Raw genomic sequence first — 21,245 nt, forward strand, 5'->3', positions numbered from 1 at the left:
CTAAAATAAACAGAAAAAACCACAAGTGAAGTGACAACACCAAACTTAAAAGTTTGCTTGTCCTCAAGCAAAGAAAAATTGAAAACAGAAAGGGACATAAAAAATGCACGGAGGAGTAAAACAAAAATTATTATCAAAGAAAAAAATAATATAAGAATAAGAAAAATTATTATTATTATTAGTATTTTTTAATTTAATTTTTTTCATATATATATTATTTATTTATTTTTTTTTTTGTTAAAATAAATAGAAAATGGAAATAGTAATTTAAAAAAAAGATATATATAGTGCATTGTGTGTATATATATATATGAATAGATAGGAAATGGAGGTTGATTATGGGTGGGGACTAAGGGCTGGGATTTGGGGAATAAGAAAATTGGGAAAGTGAATCAGGTGGGGGTATAGGGAAGAAATCTATAGGATATGGTCCAGGGAAGCTTTGATACGTATATTCAATAAACTAAGGTGTAAAGCTGGTGCCTAACTTGAGAAAAGTGGAGTTAGGTGTCAGCCTCTCCGTAACGCAATGCTTCTCTCGCGCTTAACTTAGATTTTTTCAAGTTAGGCGCCACCTTCTAAATTTTTTTTTGTGCCTAGTGAAGTTAGGCGCGGACTTGGCAACAAGCATTTGGGCAAAGGACGCACAACTGGCACCTAACTTTAAGAAGTGAAGTTAGGCGCCACCCCTCCAGCAACTCTCCTTTAAAATTGGTCTTCATGTGGCGCCTAACTTTAGAAGCCTTCTGAAGTTAGGCGCCACCCTGTCTGCAACAACTCCCTCCAGGGTGTCCGAAACTCTGTCTTAATGCACCTGTTTCTATTCTAACCACTTTGCATGATCAAAATACACATAAAACAAAGGAAAAACAATAGAAAATCAAACAAAACTAAATAAATAAATAGAAAACATCAAAGTAAAAAACAAACTTAAGGATACGAAAATATCGGGTTGCCTCCCGACAAGCGCTTCTTTACCGCCATTAGCTTGACGGTCAGCTCCTCTAGGGAGGAGGATCATAGGGGCTCAGCTCTTCACCCCTCACTGTAAAATTCTTTCCTGTGCTCTCATGGATCAACTCTATATGCTCAAGAGACAGGATCCTGTTTACTGTATGAGGCATGATTGGGCATGCAGTGAATACCACCTTCATTCCTGGGGAGAAGTCTTCAGTGGGAATCTTTTTGTTTCTCCATCCCCTGGGTACTTTCTTCTTTTTGAGAACCTCCTCTTTGGTGGATGAAGCATTTCCAACACCAAACCTAGGTTTGATGTTATGGGAAATTTTGTTGATTGTCACCAAAGGAGGTTTAAGTTGTAAATTCTGTTGTGCATCATCAGGAGGTTCTTAAAGGTTTGGATCAATAAGCTTAGTCTGCATGCACCTCTCTTCTTCACCTGCTAAATGTATATCTTTGAAGACATGAAAGACCAGTTGCTCATTATGCACTTTAAACACTAATTCACTTTCTTCCACATCAATCAGAGCTCTCCCATTGGCTAGGAATGGCCTTCCTAGAATTATGGAGGCATTCTCATCCTCCGCCGTGTCAAGAGTCACAAAATATGCTGGGAGGAAGAACTTACCCACTTTGACCAAGATATTCTCCACTAATCTATATGCAGGCTTTAGAGATTTGTCTATCATCTGTAATGCTATCCTTGTGGGTTGTGCTTCTTGGATTTTTAACTTCTTCATCACAGACAAGGGCATTAGATTTATGCTTGCACCCAGATCACATAGGGCTTTCTCAAAGGTGGTTCTCCCAATGGTACATGGAATTTGAAATCTCCTTGGATCTGGCATCTTTCTTGGCAAGTTATTCTGAATTATGGCATTGTATTTCTTGGTCAAGACCACTGTCTCATCTCCCTTTAAAGGCTTCTTCTTGGATAACAACTCCTTCATGAACTTGACATAAAGAGGCATTTGCTCCAAAACTTCAGCAAAAGGAATATTAATTTGTAACTTTCTGAAAACTTCAAAGAACTTTGAAAACTGCTTGTCCTTGGTCTCCTTTTGAAGTCTCTGAGGATATGGTATCTTAGACTTGTACTCAGGAGCCTTAGGTAAGGTTGGATGTATGTCAAGAGTGACTGGAAAAGGGTTGTCTGTACGCCTAGGAGGGGTGTGTACTACTGTGTCTTTAGTCTGCTTTGGAGCTTCTTTTTCAACTGGCTCCTCAGTAACCTGTGCTTCCGTACTTGCCACTTGTCTACTTATCAAGGTGATAGCCTTGCATTCCTCTCTTGGATTTGGAATTGTTTTACCAGGAAGGCTATTAGTGGTCCTCTGATCAATTTCATTAACTTTTGTGGCTAATTGACCCATTTGAATCTCCAAGTTCTTGATTGATGCTCTTGTTTCCTGTATAAAACTTGCCATTAGTGCTTCCAAATCAGTAGTCTTCTGAGACAAAGGAGTTGCTTGCTGAGATGACTGAAACTGGTGGTTATTAAAATTATTCTGTTGAAAACCGCCCTGAGAATTATTATTAAAATTCTGTGGCCTCTGAGGTTGCTCTCTCCACCCTAGATTTGGGTGATTTCTCCACCCCTGATTATAGGTCTTGGCATATAGATCATTATTGGGGTTTCTAGGAGCATTCCCCATATAGTTGACCTGTTCAGAAAAAAATTGAGCATAATCATAATTCTCACCTTACATGAAGTTACCAGTCATGTCATAAGGAGCCTCTTGAGGGGCATTCTGAGCATTAACAGCTGAAACCTACATCCCACTCAAGTGTTGAGTAAGCATATTAATCTGTTGAGACATAACCTTATTTTGAGCAAGAATAGTGTCCAATGTCTCTACTTTCAAAATGCCTTTCTTCTGAGGAGTCCCAGAATTTATAGGATTCCTGTTAGATGAGTAGAGATATTGGTTGTTAGCAACCAACTCAATAAGCTCAGTAGTCTCTTCAGGTGTCTTCTTCATGTGCAATGAACCACCTGCAGAATTATCTAAACACATTTTGGACATTTCACATAAGGCCTCATAAAAGATCTCCAGCTGAGTCCATTTAAAAAATATGTCAGGACAGCATTGCCTGGTCAGCAGCTTGTACCTCTCCCAGGCTTCATAGAGGGTCTCACCATCTCTCTATCTGAAGATCTAAACCTCCATCCTTAGCTTATTCAGCTTCTGTGGTGGGAAGAATTTAGACAAAAATCTAGTGACTACCCTATCTCAAGTGTCCAGGCTCTCCTTGGATTGAGAATTTAGCCATAACTTTGCTCTATCCCTATTAGCAAATGGAAAAGAGCATGAGTTTGTAAATCTCAATATTCACTCCATTCATTTTCACAGTATCACAAATCTGTAGAAAATTAGAAATAAATTGATTTGGATCTTTCTGCGGGAGTCTGTGATACTGACAATTTTGCTGCACAAGAGTGACTAACTGAGACTTCAGTTCAAAATTATTTGCAGCTATAGGAGGCACCACAATACTTTTCCCATAGAGATCTGGATTGGGAGCAGTGTATGAGCCAAGCACTCTTCTATTTTGGTCATTCTCATTCGGAATTGCCACATTGGCATTAACAGCATGATTATGATCCATAGTGGACTCTACAGCTTCCTTTTCAAAAGTCTCACTCAGATTTTTACTAGCCTTGTAAAGTTTAGCTTATTGCAAGCGCCGCCTTAAAGTCCTTTCAGGTTCAGGATCAAAATTTGTAAGAAGTTTTTTATCTCTATTCCTGCTCATAAACAGACAGAAAATAAGAAAAGTGGGATTCACTGCGTCAGAGTGTAGAAAATTTTCAAGGAGGTAACATGTGTAAGAAAATAAAATAAAACACTAAACAATTAACATAAGGAATTTTCAAAAATTATAAATAAATTTAAGCTAAAAATTCAAAATTTATAAAGAAAATTGAACAAGAAAATTAAAATATAATTAACTAGGTAATACCAAACTTAATTACAGAAATTAAGGAAAGATTAACAACAGTAAATTTTGAAATTTAAGGAGCAAAAATAAATAAAATTAAAACTAAAATTCCTAATCTAAGCAATCAAACAACTAATAGTTGTCAATCACAATCAATCCCCGGCAATGGCGCCAAAAACTTGGTGCGGAATTTATAACCCACAAACTAACTGGCAAGTGCACTGGGTTATACCAAGTAGTATCTCAAGTGAATGAGGGTCGATCCCACGAGGATTGATGGACTAAGCAACAATGATTGAGTGATTTGCTTAGTTATATAAATAGAAAATGGTGTTTTGAGTGTTTAATAGCATAAACAGTAAATTCAGAATATCAAAAAGCAAGCAGTAAACAGTTTGTGAAATATATGGAGAAAATAGTTAAAGTTTCAGAGATATTTATTTTCTAGATTAACTTTTCTTACAAACTATTTTAATTATGCAAGATTCAATTCATGGAAAAATATATGTGACTAAATCCTAATTCCTTAGACCTTTTTAGTCTCCTCTAACCTTCATCAACCGCCAATTCCTTGCTCACTTGATTCCAATTAGACGGTTAAGTTCAAATCTAGTTTATGTGCCACAGAAACCCTAATTACCCAAATATAAGAGGATTATATGTCATGTATCCCGTTAAGTCCAGATAATTAGTGATTTGGGAGAATTTGTTTTCAAGCTATTATTCAGGTAAAGAGCTTTTCCAAGTTTCACAAGAACTCAAATAGAATAAGGGTCATACTTCCGTTCCACCCAGATTCATAAGATAAAGAACGAAAACAATTCTTGAAATTGAAATCAATACATGAATTAAAATAAAAAAGTAATATTATTAATTCATAGAATAAACAGAGCTCCTAACCTTAACAGTGGATGTTTAGTTGCTCATGGTTCAGAGAGAAAACAAGGATTCTGAAAAACTGTAAAGTGCGAAATGAGGTAAGAGAGAAGAGAACAAGCCCGAAGGGCTGATTCTTTTCCCTTTTATATCTAATCCTAATTAATGTAAAATATATTTTCTAAAACTAAATAATATGTTTTTCTATTTGTAAATAAAATAAAAGTTTAAATCAGAATTAAATAAATCTTCGCACAGTTTCAATTGATGAATGAGGGACCACTTGATTTGTTGAACTGGCGCCTAACTTGGAGAATTCTAAGTTCGGTGCCACCCTGGCAGCATGGCCTGGACACTTGGAGTTTGTCTTGGAGCCTAACTTGGGAAAAGCCAAGTTAGGCGCCACCTATGCAGTGTGCTTTTGGCGTGTGGAGTTTGTCTTGGAGCTTAACTTGGAGAATCCCAAGTTAGGCGCCACCCTTGCCAAATTGCTGGAGAAGAAGTGTACACTATTAGAGATCGTTGGAAAGCTCTAGAAGTTAGCTTTCCAATGCCACTGAAACCACGTCAATTAGACCTCTGTAACTCGAGTTATTTTTGTTAGAGTGCAGAGAGGTCAGGGTTGACAGCATCAATCACTTTCTTCTCTTTTTCTACAGAAACTCCATCAAATCCATCCGAGTGCTACTTAAAATAAACAGAATTGCACACGACTCAAAGTAGCATCCATAGTGGTTAAAAGATATTTAAATCTTGATTAAACTCAACAATTTGAATGCAAATTCACTAGGAAAAGAAAGAAAAGATGCTCACGCATCAGCTGGCCAGCATATCGTCGACGAATTGCCAAAAATTCTTGTGGAGGCAGGTCATCACCAGGTTCGGCATACCAGAAGTCGTGATATCGGATAATAGGACGCAGTTCGCTGACAAGAAGTTTGGCGAGTTCCTTTCCGGCCTGGGGATAAAACAGAAGTTCTCATCAGTGGAGCACCTACAAACCAATGGCCAAGTTGAAGCGGCCAACAAAGTCATCCTCCAAGGCCTCAAGAAGGGACTCGACCAGAAGAAAGGGGCATGGGCAGACGAACTTGCGTCAGTCTTGTGGTCATAAGGACGATGCAACAATCCTCCACTAGGGAGACGCCTTTCCGGCTCACCTATGGAGTTGATACTGTGATCCCTGTGGAGGTTGGGGAGCTGAGCCCATGACTACTCCTCGGGGGAGCCAATGAAGCAGTAGAGAAAGACCTGATCGATGAGACCAGAGAGTTGGCTCATTTGTCAGAAACAGCATTGAAACAAAGAATATCCCTAAGGTACAACTCCAAAGAACTGAGGAGGAATTTTGAGCCAGGCGACTTGGTTTTACGACGCAACAATATAGGCCCGCCGATCCTGGGAAAAGGCAAGCTAGCGGCTAATTGGAAAGGCCCGTACAGAGTAAAAGAAGTTGCTGGCAAAGGAGCTTATAGGCTGGAATGAATAGACGGGAAGGAAGGCCCCAGGACGTGGAATGCGACAAACCTGAAAAGGTTCTACCTGTAAAATCAGTACGGGGCCTGACGGCCAGACGGGTCCCGGCCCAGTAACATGCGTTTCTGTTTATTTCTTGCCTATTTGTGTGCCTGTTGATTTCTTGTTTACTTGTTCCTCTTGATTTGCATTTACTTATCTCGCTTTGCATAGGTTTCTACCATTTTAACCTTTTAATTGTATGAATTTTGATTTACTCCGTATGATTCGTGTACCAGTTGTTTTACCTATGTTTGAACAATTGATAACACCATGACATCTCTGGACTGATCACCTCGAGAGCCTACCAAACCATAACAACTACACAATGGCTATGAAAGTATACGCCACACAATTAAAACGGTCAAAGGTAGCCACTGGTCGACTTGACAGTTAATCGTTTAAAATGAAACGGTAAACGGTTTACAAAACTACCAAGATGTTCAAAACATACAAAACAAAATGCCACAACAGCCCAAAAAATTACAAATATTTCACAAGTTACACCCTCGGGAGGTCGACAATCTTGCCATCCTTGATGGTCTTGAAGGCACCAACAGCTGAGACATCAAGGTCCGAGGCTAGCAACTTCACCTGCGCATTGATCGCCTCCTCGGTAGCCCCAATGGCATTCCGAGCATGCTTCATAGTCTCCTTGTTTTTCTTCTTCAGCTCGGTGACCTCGGCCTTAGTGGCATTTGCCGATAGACGGCATCAACGAGTTTCTTGTCAAGTTCTTCTGCCCGTCCCTGTGTAGCGTTGAGCTGGCTCTCCAGAGTGAGCTCCCTCTCGATGAGACGAGCAACCGTCGCGTCGAACTCCTTCACCTTTGCCTCGAATTCGGCCAATTGAGTCTTCACCGAAGTCACTTCTGCTTTCAACTTATCTACAGATTGGAAGGCCGCTTGGAGCTTACCATCCAGGGTTCGCGCACCAGCCAAAACAGGCTCTGCGTTCCTCGCTATTGCGGCAGCCCGTAGCAGGGTACAATAAACCCACTTTGCTTGAGAAGTGAGGTCCCCACCATGAAATAATTCCTCGGTGCCAGGCAGGAGTTGCGAATCAATGAAGGTCCTGGCATTGAAGTTCCTTTCCATCACGATAAGCACCCCCTCCAGGCTCGAGGTCAATTTCCTCTTCTTAGGATTTTCAAGGATGGCGACCTCGGGACCCGCCTCTTCTTCTAGAAGCTCTGGTTGGGGGGTCGGGCCAGCACTTATGCCGGTCACCTCTACTAGAGGAGGCTGGGACTGCACCTCGGGAGTTGGGGAGTGCAGAGCATCATTGGTGCGAGTTGCGGAGCTGTTGCCGCAATTTCCAGGGAGGAAAGTTAGCATTAAATTCTCAAGTCCCACTTGCTCGGCAGCCATGGACACTGAAACAGGAGAACATGCAAGAATTCGTTAGGATTAACACTAAGCAAGCAAACAAGTCAAGTATAAGAAACACGAAAGTACAATCAACCGGCTACTTGTAACACCCTTACTTTTAACACCTCATGATCGTACTAAAAGTTCAGGTGTTACTTACCTTTAATTCTTTATTTTGATATTATATTTATTTAATATTGAGCCTTCGTAAATAGGAACCCAATTTTTAATTATGAAAGTGAAAATCCTTTACTTAAAAAAAAATCACAGTCACATATCATATTCAAGTAATAATATTTACATAAACTTATCCAAAACTTCTTAATAACCGCATTTCAAAAAACAGTGAAATAAGGAATTTCAAGACTAAGGAAAAGAAAACAAATGATACATCGATACAGGACTAACTTCAAAAATAAATTTCTAACGCTCCCAAAACCCGTTATTCGCATCCCTTAATAATTCTATTTTATATATGATAACTTGTTAACTTTTCCGTACGCATAAACCTTTAACATTAAGTTGGCCAGACTTAACATCAGAGTTATGCTACGGTAAGCTAATAGCATTAATCAATAGATAGTCATGTGCATAAAGCTCTAATTCTTGTTATCCAGACAAGACCTACTACATGACAGACACTCAGAGTATGCAATGAAGCATAGTCAGTCGTTTCCAAGGCTCTAATCAGGATGAACTGCTCTGATACCATATTGTAACGTCCCGTCCAGCAAAATACCTTGACTTAAGCAAGGTATTTTGCTGGACGGGACGTTACACTACTCACCTATGTAACTCCTACCCATTTCCCGGTCACCCATTAAGAGGTGAGGGTTGACATTGTTCTTACTAAAAATAGCCAGCAACACGTCAGCTATGTTCTTGTTTTGTTGGGTCAACCCTTTGTACGTCACCTTCGTAACGGAATTAGACCCCGTCCCGAAGCTCCAGTAGGTCAGGATATGGCGTTCCCCTTCTAAAGTTAGCCAGAAAGGGTGTTGGCCTTCCGCAGGCCGAACTTTAAAATATTTTTTCTTGAAGCCGTGAAATGAATCTTTGAACACCCCAATGATCCGCATACCTTGGGCAGCCCAGAAGGACATGTATCCTTTTTTATGCCTCCCTTCCTTTGAAGAGTTTGTCAAAAGAAAGAATCATAGAAAGACTTCCACAGAGACCGACAGCTCTAAATACTCACATACCATCTCAAAACACCGGATGGAAGCCCAGCTGTTTGGGTGCAATTGTGACGGCGCCACATCACAGCGATTCAGAAGCGCCATCACAAACAGGGAGAAGGGGAGGCGAACCCCCAAGCTGGTAAACATCGACTTGTACACCCTAGCTAGTCGGTAACCCATGGGGTGTTCAAGTTAAGGTGGCATATTCGCTCTTGGTCTCCAGGAACGAACGCGTGGTAGTGCTCCTCCTCGGGAGTCCTTCCGCAGAGCAGGTTGGAACGACAGAATTTTTGAAGCTCCTCAAGGGTCATCCTGGAGGGCTGATCCTTTACGTCTGAGGTAACCCAGGCGTAACGGTCTACACAAGGCCTCGGAAGAGGGTGTTACGCCATACCTACAGTGGGACACCACTTGAAGTCAGACCAAGAGGTCGGGAACTCGGAAGAAGAGGAAACTAGCACTTCAGCATACTAGACAAGAATCTAATGGCAATCTAATGACAAATTCAAAAACAAGCAATACACCTAAAATGGTACCCCCGCTAAGCAACTACCTAACATAAGCTATGTTGGTTCAAGCAAAAACGGACTAGAGCAAAATGAAAGTGGCATGCATTACCAAAGTAGCAATCATAGAATGAAACAGTAAGAGCAGTAAAGGAATTTGAAGTACTTACAGAAGAAATATGCAGAAAAAAGGCGATAGTCAGATAGTGAACTGTGCGCCGGAATTCTCTTGAGAGTGATCCAAAGAATGAAGTAGCAAGAAGAAGCAGATATGGGAGTGAGTGGAGAATGAAGAAAGATAGTTTTGAGAGAATGGGAATAGTAACCGTCGAAGATGAAAGCGCAAAAAGACAAGGGTATAATGGTCATCTCCCCTGCCCTTTTCAAATTAGTCATAATGGGCATTAAATTCTCCACGCGAAGAACGAGGCGATGGTTGACGTTTCCCAGAAGTAAATGAAGGGTACTCGCGCGTAGGGGACACGCCCCTGTCACGGGTGGCCGACCTATCAAGGATGACGCATAAGGGGGAGTTGAGAAAAACGCGCCAACCACGGCGCTCGCCTTCGTGACCGACGCGTTGGGAGTACTGTTCCGGCCCAACCCACTAACCTGGGACTATGGTCCGGGCGTCCACCCGACCCGGTGGGTTAACGGGAGCCAACCAAGGGGTGACCCGAGCGGCACCTCCCTCAACGTGAACCTAGACAGCTGGAGCTGGACAACTGGAGAGGAAGCTTCCAGGAAAGAGGGTCTGCCTCTGTAGGACCCACGCTGGTACAGACTATATAAGGGGAGGGTCCTATTCCTCCCCCAGGTACGTCACTCACTCTAACATAAATCCTTCATCTTGTACGGACACTGATTTGGACGTCGGAGTCCCTTTTGCAGGTGGATCCCCCCTTCTCGCACACACTGCCCGGCAGTCCGGAAGAACCACGCTTCAGGGCTTATCAACATCCATCTCCCCCACCTTCTGCACCCCCAAATCTGACCCGTTCGATAAAAGAGCAACCGAACAAATTCTATAATGGTCTAATAGATAACTTCGTGGAGGTTAAAGTTGGAAATTTATTGAAAATGCATATTATATTATTATATTTAAATTAAAAAAAAAAAGAGTAGATAGACAGTCCGCTAACCCGGCCACCAGCCCACCATTTAACGGGACAATTTATAATTGTTGGCCTGTGTTGGTTTGGCAGGATGGACCGACTTACCTTGTTTTGGAGCACACCTTAACGGGACGGATAACCCATTTTGAGATCCCTTTTAATGAAGTAGGTTAAAGGTTATATGCTCTTTCACATTAACATGTAATGATAAATACATATACACATACATATAACATATATACTATACTAATATACCCCTAAAATGAAGTAGGTTAAATGTTTTGCTCTTTCACATTGACATGTAATGATAAATCCATATATACATATCATATATACATATACATGTACTAAAACACCAAAAGAATGTGCATGCTTACATATAATGCATACATCAGCCATTCCTCTAGACCTCTGCGAAGGATATGGGTCATTCATCGTGATAGACATGCCATTAAAACAACAATAGATGACATGAATAATGGTCAAACATACAATTGACATTTGAATAACCTCAATGTTACTATCTATAAATATTAATCTATTTTTTTTTAATTTTATTTGAGAGAAGTTTCCTTCTTTAGGTCAGCAACTTTTGCATGACATATTAATACAGCATGCCCACACGTCACTCACCAAACCAAGCTTTTATTCTCCGTCTCATCTGCCTTTTCCCTTTTCTCCCTTAAACAATCACCTACCAAAATGCATCAGTCACGTGGTCAACGCGTGCGCAATAAAAAATTGCCAAAATTTCCCAACTAATAAGCCAAGTAATATTCCGAAACAGAGAGGGAGAATAAACCATTTCATTTTCATAGATCCCAAAATTAATTAAACCAAACAAAAAATACACAAATTATCCCACCAGGGACACTTTCGTAATTTCAGCGGAAACTTCATTGTTTTCCCCGAATTTTAATTACACTTCGACAAGAGCCAGACGAGGTGGTCGGTGTTCCCATTTATTCCGAGTTTCAAAATTTCAGGACCAAGAAAACAAAGGATATTACGAAAAAGCCCCCGTATACGGTTCGTATTTTTTTAAATTTGTATTCGTATTTTTATACTGTTATCTGCACAGGTATTTTTTCTTGTAACATGGTTGGAAAAATATGGATTAGTTAGGAGGAGACTTTGAGTGTGGGAATAACTATTTAATTGCGTTTGGAGAGTGAGGTGTTGGTCTCTTAAACCTTGTTTTTCTTTTCTCATTTTTTTCCCCTTCATTTTCTTTTTCTTTTTTTCTTTTTTTAATTCCAGTCTCCAAATCCTCCAGAACTTGGTACTTTGAAGTGTGAAGTCTCCACAAGAAAAATTGAAAACCACCAAGGAGTAAGAGGAGGAGGAGAATTAGCATCATCAAGAACGGTAGTAGAAGAATTCGAGAACACCATTCCGAAATTTTGAAATTCGCCATCGATTTTCTGTGGCTCCGAGATTGGTTTTCTTCATTTTTTATTAGTCGGAATTTGTAAGTTTTTTTTTCATAATTTTTATTTATTTTTTGTCCGAGTTGATTTTTGTTTTCAGCTTTGATTTTCGATATTTGTTATCATGTTAAGGAAAAAGAGTTGCGTGGTTTAAGATTTTTAAGTGTTAAACCCACGATATCTGTTTGTTAAATCTGTTTTTAGTTGTTAATTTTAAAATTTATTTATGATGGTTTTGTTCATTTATGCCATGCAGCGAATGATATTGTTGATCAAAGAACTATAGTAACTTTAAAAGTAACAAAGGTTGAAGGAATGATTTGCTGATATGGTTTGAGTTTAGTTTTAGATTGAAAGTGAGGCTTGAACTTTGGGTTGTGTTTTTTGAGCTTCTTTCACAAGAAAATGAATGTGGTAGGCAAAGTTGGAAGCTTGATAACACAAGGTGTGTACTCAGTTGCTACCCCTTTTCACCCTTTTGGTGGTGCTGTTGATGTGATTGTTGTTCAGCAGCAAGATGGGACCTTCCGGAGCACACCTTGGTATGTTCGGTTTGGTAAGTTTCAGGGTGTTCTCAAAGGCGCCGAAAAGATTGTTCGGATAAATGTTAATGGTGATGAAGCCAGCTTTCATATGTATCTTGATAATTCTGGGGAGGCTTATTTTGTGAAGGAGGTGGATGATGACAAAGGAATCGACTCAAATGCGGATGCTGTAGGTTCTAATAATAATAGTAACGGTTTTTTGCCTAATGGCCATAGACTTGATCATAGCATCTCGGATTCTGGGGTGCTTAAGTTGAAAAGAGAAAATGGTGTCTCCGGAGCAATTCAAAGGGCCGAATCTGAAGGTGATCGGAGATTTTATGAATACCAAGAAGATCAATCATCTCTCGCTGATTCAGTTGACTTCTCAGAATATTCCAATGCGTATGATAGTCTAGAGGGAGAGAATTTTGTTGATTCACAGGGTTCCCATCCAGAGATGGTCTTGGTTGTTGATGGCCATGTATTGACGGCCCCTATCTCAGAGTCGGAGCAGAATGAGGAGAATCTGCAGTTAAAAACCCCTCAATTTCATCTTGGCCCGGGTGAAGAGGCTGACATATGTGAAGGCAATGAAGAGCTTATTTCTGGTGAAAATTCTTGGGCTGCTAATTATATTGGTCAGCTGGATGCTACAAAAGCTGATGGCACGCCAAGATGCGACACTAATGGTGATGATTCAAGATGCGACACTAATGGTGATGATATTACTTCTCAACTCCAGCCAGAAGTTTGTCAACATGATGAACAACATATTTCTCATGCCCAGGAGCCCTCGGGTTTAAAAGAAGATGATCTTAAAATGCAAGCTGATTCAGAAATGGTTGGATCTGCTATTGTGACACAGAAGGTTTCCAAAAGCTGTTTGGGGCCACTAAATTTATCTCAGCAAGGTGGAAATGTCACTTTTCAAATTTCACCAGAGGGATCTAATGCATGTTTTCCAGCTGATGATCGAATTAAACAAGAGAGATTTATACAACATCAAGAAGAGTTATCTACTGGTTCTACTTCATCGAATGGCCATGGATCACCAAATTCAGTATTGCAGCTTCCAGAGGCTGACAATAATGCATCTGGAGAAGTTGAGATTAGTTCTGGCCCTTGTTCTGTTGCTATTGGTACTGAACAGAACAATGGACACGATTTCATGTTGAGCTCTAATGGTGGTGTAGATGAGAGTCAACAAGCCCCTGCACTTGAAGATATTAGTGATAAAAGTGAGGTAGTGGAACCCGAAAGAGACACTTCAGATAAAGGGGACCAAAGTCATTCGGGTTTGGGTATGTCATATGCTGCAAAACAGTTCCACTTGAATAGGAAATTCTTGATTTAGCATTAATGGTTTATTAATTTAATTTCATTAATCTCATAATTCGCAGGATTTGAGATCTCACTTTGTGGTCATGAACTTAAGGTGGGTATGGGTTTGGAAGCTGCTGCGGAAGTGTTTGAAGCACATCGTGTTTCTGCAGAGGACTTTACATGCTCTGCGCCATCGATAATTAAGAATCAAAATCTTATTATCAAGTTTAAAGAGAGGTACTTGACGTGGGAAAAGGCTGCTCCTATTGTTCTTGGAATTGCTGCCTATGGTTTAGATTTACCTGTTGAGCCAAAAGATACAATTAATGTGGAACAAGATTACTCGCTGAAGTCTAAAGATGATGAGCCTGGGTCATCGTCATCTGGACGAAGATGGAGACTGTGGCCAATACCTTTTAGAAAGGTCAAGACTCTTGAGCACTCTACTAGCAATGACTCAAATGAAGACGTGTTTTTGGATTCCGAGTCCACACTTGTAGAGCCTTCTGGTACCCAGGGAATTTCTCGTAAGCAATTTGTAAGGACAAATGTTCCGACTAATGAGCAGATAGCATCCTTGGACCTTAAAGATGGTCAAAATTTGGTAACCTTCAGTTTCTCTACAAGGGTTCTCGGAACACAACAGGTTTCACTATTCATAGACTTTCAAATTTGTCATATAAAGCCCTGTTCAGTGGTTCGTTTTTGTTTATTTGAGAGAAATTTAATTACATAACAGGTTGATGCTCACATATATTTGTGGAAGTGGAACACAAGAATTGTGATTTCAGATGTTGATGGAACTATTACCAAGTATGGACTAATATTTCTGCTTAGGCTACTAAATATTCTTTTAATCTTGAGATGGGATTACCTGACTATTTCTACTGTTCCACATTTGAATTGAAATTTATTCTAAATGAAATCCCTTTATCCATGTATTATTCAATTTTTTGTAATCCTTGATGCTTTCAAGACTTTTTTTACATGAGAAAAAATAAGAGGGGTGTAGGATCTCAATGTTGAATATGTTGTTTCAAATTTGTAGTTATTTGTCTTCTTCAAGTCAAATTTGGAGTAAGCTTATTGTGTGTTAAGTATACTTATAAATGAAACAAAGCTTCTAATCTATGTGAATTCTATGTAAAATTCTCCTACTCCTTTGATTTATTAGTGATGTTTGTTTTAACTTTTTGGTTATCTTTTCTAGAACCATTCGCCTATGCCAAATTTTTCCCTTTGCTATATGTTGATGAAAAAGAAAAGAATGCTGAATATGACTGCATATGCTGTTATGCCTAGATAGACATATCTTATTGAATGTTGATTTAAAGAAGAAATATAGAGGGAATAGAACAAAGAGTGATATTATATCTTGAGAATCACTATCAGCATCTTAGTTTTTTCTTTTATTTAATTTTCTTTTTAGGTCTGATGTTTTGGGGCAATTCATGCCCTTAGTTGGCAGAGATTGGACACAATCTGGAGTAGCAAGGCTTTTCTCTGCCATTAAGGTAAGCACATGTTTCTGCTTACATACATATTCGGTTTTGACATTGGTATTTTAACATGGTTAATAATAGCAACAGATCTTCCAAGGATGTCTCTTTACAAAGCAATTTCTATGGTTGTTTCATTGCTGCTTAGTTATGTTTCTGTTACAATTTCCTTCTCAACTCATTATACATGATTCACAAATTAAGGGTTTGAATTTGTGATAACTGACAAGGGACCTTTGTTAGGGACAAAGATCAGAAAATTTGTCTACCAAGTAACTTAAATTTACTTCTTGGATATTTTATAGTAAGGATTAGGTAAGCTGTATGTTGTAAGTGCTTGTTGCATGATATAAAACACACTTCTTTAAAAAATAAAAAATTCCCCCAAAGTTATATCCCTTGGATAATACAGAAGGGGTTGGAAAGCAACCTTCTCTGAGCTCAGAATTGATATTGATCAGACAAGGCTGAAGTCTGTTCAGGTGTGATTTGCTCAGTTCAGCAAGCACATTTGATCAGAAGGATAGTGTGGCGACGGCTGTTATATAGCCATCTAACTGAAATGGTTCAAATAGGATATGGTCAGCTTTTGTGACTATATGCCATTTACAGATTTCTTTCTACTTTACTAAATTGTAAAAATATGGTTATTTAATACTTGTTTAAGAAAATTAAAATGTAAATCAAACATTAAGTTCAATGACTTTCAACTAATTTTAGAACAACTTTCTTGAACTATATCGGCTGGCAGCATTGTTAAAGGTGATGTATATGAAAGCAAGGCTTGTTGCTTTTTTAGAAATTCGGCCAACATGGGTGTATATGATAAACAGTTTATATATTAAGAGACATAAAAAAGGAGTTACTGAACCCTAGTCCCCTTTATATTATTCATATGTATACTAACTACTACTACTAATTAGGATAAAAGTATATATATTTTTATTGTCATTATTTGAAATCTTCTATGCTACCCTACTTCCTGTAAATATTTCACTAGTTTGATGTTCACTTGTCACTAAAAATCCAAAATTAATAGTTATTACTAATATTATTGTTATTTGATTTGTGATTAGGATTTTGCTTATATGTCATTTCATTAGAAGGTAAATGCTAACGTAACACCATGATTATTTTCAATGTATTTAATTTGTTTAATGTAAAATGCATCCTAGTATGCATGATGTTATAAACTTATAATCATAACTAGTATGCATTGATCTGTATATTTTAGCTTAATGTTTAATTATAGCTCACCGGATTCTGTGGCAGGAAAATGGATACCAGCTACTATTTCTGAGTGCCCGTGCGATTGTACAAGCATATCTAACCCGGAACTTCTTGCTTAACATAAAGCAGGTATTTAAACAACCTGATTTTTTGCGAACAGAAGAAACTTATTTTCAATAAAGGAATTAATCTTCGTTTCTACAATAACTGTATTCCGAAATCAATCTATAATACAATATGAGTTGGTTAAGACATTTCAACATCAACTTTCATTCACCTTTCAGTCTTGTAAAGGAATGTTGATCTCGTTTTGATACCCTTTTGAGAATTGAGGCTCAATATTAACATCCTTGTCTATTTTCAAATTCAGCCCTATGCTTTAAGTCTAATGAACTCCCTTCCCAGTTTTCATGTACTTGTTAATGCCTAGTAAAGGGGGCTATGCAAAATGGCTAGATTACACATATGTAATATAGCTAAGTAAAGATAGTTCTTTTTTTTATTGGTATATTTGTTTTTCTGGGGTTCAGCCTCTTAGCAATCCAGTGATCAATGTAAATAATACTTCTGTAGCTTAATTTAGGAGTTTTGTGTATTCGCAGGATGGAAAAACCCTACCAAATGGACCTGTTGTTATTTCACCAGATGGTTTATTTCCATCACTTTTCCGAGAAGGTGAGGCTTATCTATAACGAGATTTGTTAAGGTTGCAATGTGCATGAGATACTAGAATATTATTATGTTCTCATTTGTTGGTTGTGTGACGTTAATGACTTTGCTGTCTGCCAATGCACTGTTGTGCTTTATTTGATCGCTCCTATTTGAAGACTTGCATATTGGTGTCAACATCATCAAACTGAAACAAACATAAAATTACATTTCCCGGTTTTTTTTACCTTTTTTTTGCTTGGGGGAATCATATTTCATAAGAATGTTATAGATAGATGCAATATAACTTGTAAACCCTCAAAGTGGTCTGCATTTATTTTCATATTCATATAAATTAGTCCCTGTTGAAAGACAATTAATCCATGAACTTTGAAAAAGCCAAAGACAATTTAGTCTCTCTGTCAGATCTCTAACCCCATGATGTGGCCTGTTACATTGCATCATTATTTCCGTTCCTGATATGTTACTCCTTATCATTATAATGGTATAATTTTGGCACAATTTAAGACAATTTCCAAAAGATGGCAGTGTAATGTCTTTTTCATTAATCAATAAATTTCACTGTAATGTTTTGGAAAAGCATTAATCAAATGATGCCATATTTATGAATGAAAACTACTAAACTGGTCATACCGTAGTGTATAATGGAGCAACTTGACAAGAGGGACTATCTCTTACTTTTTAGGATTATTTTGGGGGTAGTCAATTGATTAAAAGTAGTTCGATAAACTGAGTGACTACATATATCTTTGTGAGCTCAATTGTGAAAATAATTGACAGCCTGCTATTTATTTTTATTAATGTGGAAAGATTTGGACTTAATTATTCTATTGGTCCATATAGTTTTTGCAAATTTTCAAGTAGTTCTTTACATTTTACAATTTGAAAGTTTGTAATAGCTAACTGTTTGTAATAGTTCTTTACAATTAATCTATTGAGTATCTATATTAGATAAAAATTTTCAATTAGGTCCTTGCTAACTGTTTTTATTTTTGTTAAAAAAATACAGAATATTCTTGTAGGATTATTGAGTATTTTTTCCCCTTGAAAGATAACAATTATTAAGGACCTTATTAAAAACTTTTATCCAGTATAAGAACTCAATTACAAACTTCCAAACTGAAAGGTTCTAACAAAAAAATTGGTGAAACATGGGGCCAGCAACAAATTAAACCAAAGATTTATGTATGCTTTCATTCATCACCCGTCGAAATCTATTATCTTTTATAATTTGTTGTTTATCATAGCCTGTTTTTTCTTCCTGGAAATTGATTCTAGATTTGACTGACTTGTTCTATTGTATTTTACCCTTCGCCGATGGAAGTGATAAGAAGAGCACCACATGAATTCAAGATAGCTTGTTTGGAGGTAACTGTCAGAACATGAAAACTTGGTCAAAACACTATTAGAAGGCATCTTCTAAAATCTTGTCTTTGCAGGACATCAGAAGACTTTTCCCTCCGGACTATAATCCATTCTATGCCGGGTTTGGTAATCGAGACACTGATGAACTTAGTTACCTAAAGATTGGAATTCCCAAAGGCAAGATATTCATTATTAACCCCAAGGTATTCATCCCTGGTTAATATTAATGACAACTAGTACTTGTTTTGTTTTTCCCTTGGCACCAACAAAATGCGAATGAAAAATTTTACAGGGTGAGGTGGCGATTAGTCGTATCAGTACAAAATCGTATACATCGTTACACACACTTGTGAATGACATGTTTCCCCCTACTTCGCTTGTTGAACAGGTTAGACATATCAATCATCTCCAATTCCCAATTGATGGAAATTTTGAACTTTTACTGTCAAAAATTTTGAATTTCTAACTTTTATAAGCTGAAGAATCATGAATCTATGGTTTTTTTTTTTTGTTTTTTTTTTCTTTTAAAAGAAAAAAATTCAAAGGTAGTGAATTTTCATTGCTGAGAATCTATGATTAAAGATAATAGAAAGAAAATACACATATAACACTGAATATATCATTCCTAGAATGCTTGATTTCAAGCCACTAGCCTAATACTTATGTTTATACAAATGATTAGGTCAAATATGAGTATGGATCTGATTTTTATGGACTGTTATTGTCAATCAATTTACATAGACATCGATAATGTAATGTCACATTAGCAAAATTTTCTTACTCGACCAATTATCTTAAAAAGTAATACAAACACAATTATCTAATTGGATGGTATTGTAATTAGTGCATCAAAATTAAACTCTCAGGATTATTAGTACAAGTGCAAGTTCACTAACAAGAAGATTAATAACTTAAACACTATGGAATATGCTAGAAATTTGGAATTCTAGGATTTATTTCCTCAATTAGATGACTAATGAGTTCACAACAGATTCTAGATACAATTTAAGGGGACTAATATGGTACCCATAAAATTATAGCGTATCAGTATCTTTATTGTATGTGGTTAAGAAATTGTTACATGTCTCATTAATTCTTTTTAAATTAATTTTTAAAATTTAAAAAAACTTGAAAATGAATCTTAAACCATTGATTAAATAAAGGTATCCATACCAAAGGATACCATAGCAAATCCCTTTAATTAATTTAAATATATCCTCAATAGTATCTAACGATACACATTGCAGGAGGACTACAACTCATGGAACTATTGGAGAATGCCGTTACCAGATATTGATTAGTTCACTTGGATAAGGAACCTTTGCTATGGAGCCACCCAAAAGATGTTAACAAAAAAACCCAGCATTCATCCAATGTGACCCATTTCATGTGCCATAATTGATTGGAAAGTAATATCAATCTCATAATGCAAAATATTGATGGGCATGTAAGTTTCTGCAGAACACTAAATTGTGATGATCATGCAAGAGCTTTCCTCCATTTCTTTTCTTTAAATTGATCATGCAAGATCTTTCCTCCATTTCTTTTCTTTAAATTTGATTCCACATTAAATATTGATCTGGATTCATTACAATCCAGCCATCAACAGAATTGTAGAACAGTTTGGCTCACATGTTGTATTGTACTAAACCTTGTATAATTTTGTCATTCCGGATGATCATTGAATAATGATGGCATGAGTGCTTGCTAAATCAGATATATTTATGTCTACTAGTTTTTACTTCTATTTCTTTCTTTCTTTCTTTTTTTCCTCTTTTTTTATTGACCATATCTGTATTTCATGCTTTTAAATGCAACTTTATTATTTTAACATGTTAACATTATATTGGTTAGCTAAAGGATATATAAATAGTCTCATGGTAGATATGATACATGATAGGGCTCAACGAACTTGTTTGATTTATAGTGGGCATCTAGTGGGATAATGCTTTGCTGATATTGCTGCTGCTGTTTTATTATTATTATTATTCTTTTGGTCAGAGCTGCTGTTGTTTGTTGTTTTTAACATTGTATTGGTTATCTTTGCTCACAAGTGATGGGGAAGAAAAAGAAAGAAAGGAAAAGAAAAGGAAAAAGTGGTGGGGTGGTGAATGCAGGTGTGGTTTGCTCTGCCGAGGCACTGCCCATGGGCCAAGGTGGTGTGACTCTCACCACCAGGGTATTGCTTGCCGCAGGGTGTGAAGGCGGAGCAGCATGTAGTGCCACAACAATCCGACATTTTTATATCCCAACATATTAAAATTACCAAAATAAATTAGCCACTATATTATTATAGTGAATTATATGGTAAAGATGTAAGTTTATAGATTTTTTTTTTAATAGAATGAAAGAGAGATTAATAAAAATAGGATTCACATTTTGAATAATAATAAAATAATAAAAAATAACTATAAAGAATTATATTCTCTGTATATATCACTCCAATCTTTACAGTAGGATGTCCTTATTATTATACGTATACATTAACAATTCAAATCAGATACGTAACAAATGCTACACGCGCCCCAAAGCACCTCGCAACGCAGCGAATAAACAAAGCACTTATAATAACATCCAGCGCTTCTAATTCTCTCATCAATGCCCTTTACTCTCTTCTCCGTATGCTTCACTCTCCATTTCTTAATGTCCTTCAATCTTCTCATAAAAAAATGAGTAATTTGATCTGTTTCAATTCTGATTTTTTTTTTACCAAAAATAAAAGACTCGAACCCGCAA

The 21,245-nt window shown here is 37.5% G+C and overlaps 1 protein-coding gene across 2 annotated transcripts; it reads left to right on the forward strand.

The window, feature by feature from the left end:
* Positions 11,363 to 20,258, forward strand: LOC107625220 (phosphatidate phosphatase PAH1). 2 transcript variants are annotated; one of them, XM_016327800.2, is made up of 12 exons: positions 11,363 to 11,495; positions 11,727 to 11,937; positions 12,153 to 13,724; positions 13,824 to 14,392; positions 14,486 to 14,559; positions 15,176 to 15,260; positions 16,518 to 16,604; positions 17,078 to 17,150; positions 18,469 to 18,512; positions 18,584 to 18,712; positions 18,802 to 18,897; positions 19,757 to 20,258. In XM_016327800.2, exons 3-12 carry the CDS (start codon positions 12,302 to 12,304, stop codon positions 19,808 to 19,810), a joined length of 2,634 nt encoding a protein of 877 aa, XP_016183286.1. In that variant the 5' UTR covers positions 11,363 to 11,495; positions 11,727 to 11,937; positions 12,153 to 12,301; the 3' UTR covers positions 19,811 to 20,258. The 2 variants fall into 2 exon arrangements, with proteins under 2 accessions (XP_016183286.1, XP_020971423.1); XM_021115764.1 differs by lacking the exons at positions 11,363 to 11,495; positions 16,518 to 16,604; positions 17,078 to 17,150; ... (2 more) ...; positions 18,802 to 18,897; positions 19,757 to 20,258 and adding an exon at positions 16,322 to 16,363 and having other exon boundaries at positions 11,589 to 11,937.

Source organism: Arachis ipaensis, chromosome B02 (assembly GCF_000816755.2).
Source record: "Arachis ipaensis cultivar K30076 chromosome B02, Araip1.1, whole genome shotgun sequence".
NCBI classification, from domain to species: domain Eukaryota; kingdom Viridiplantae; phylum Streptophyta; class Magnoliopsida; order Fabales; family Fabaceae; genus Arachis; species Arachis ipaensis.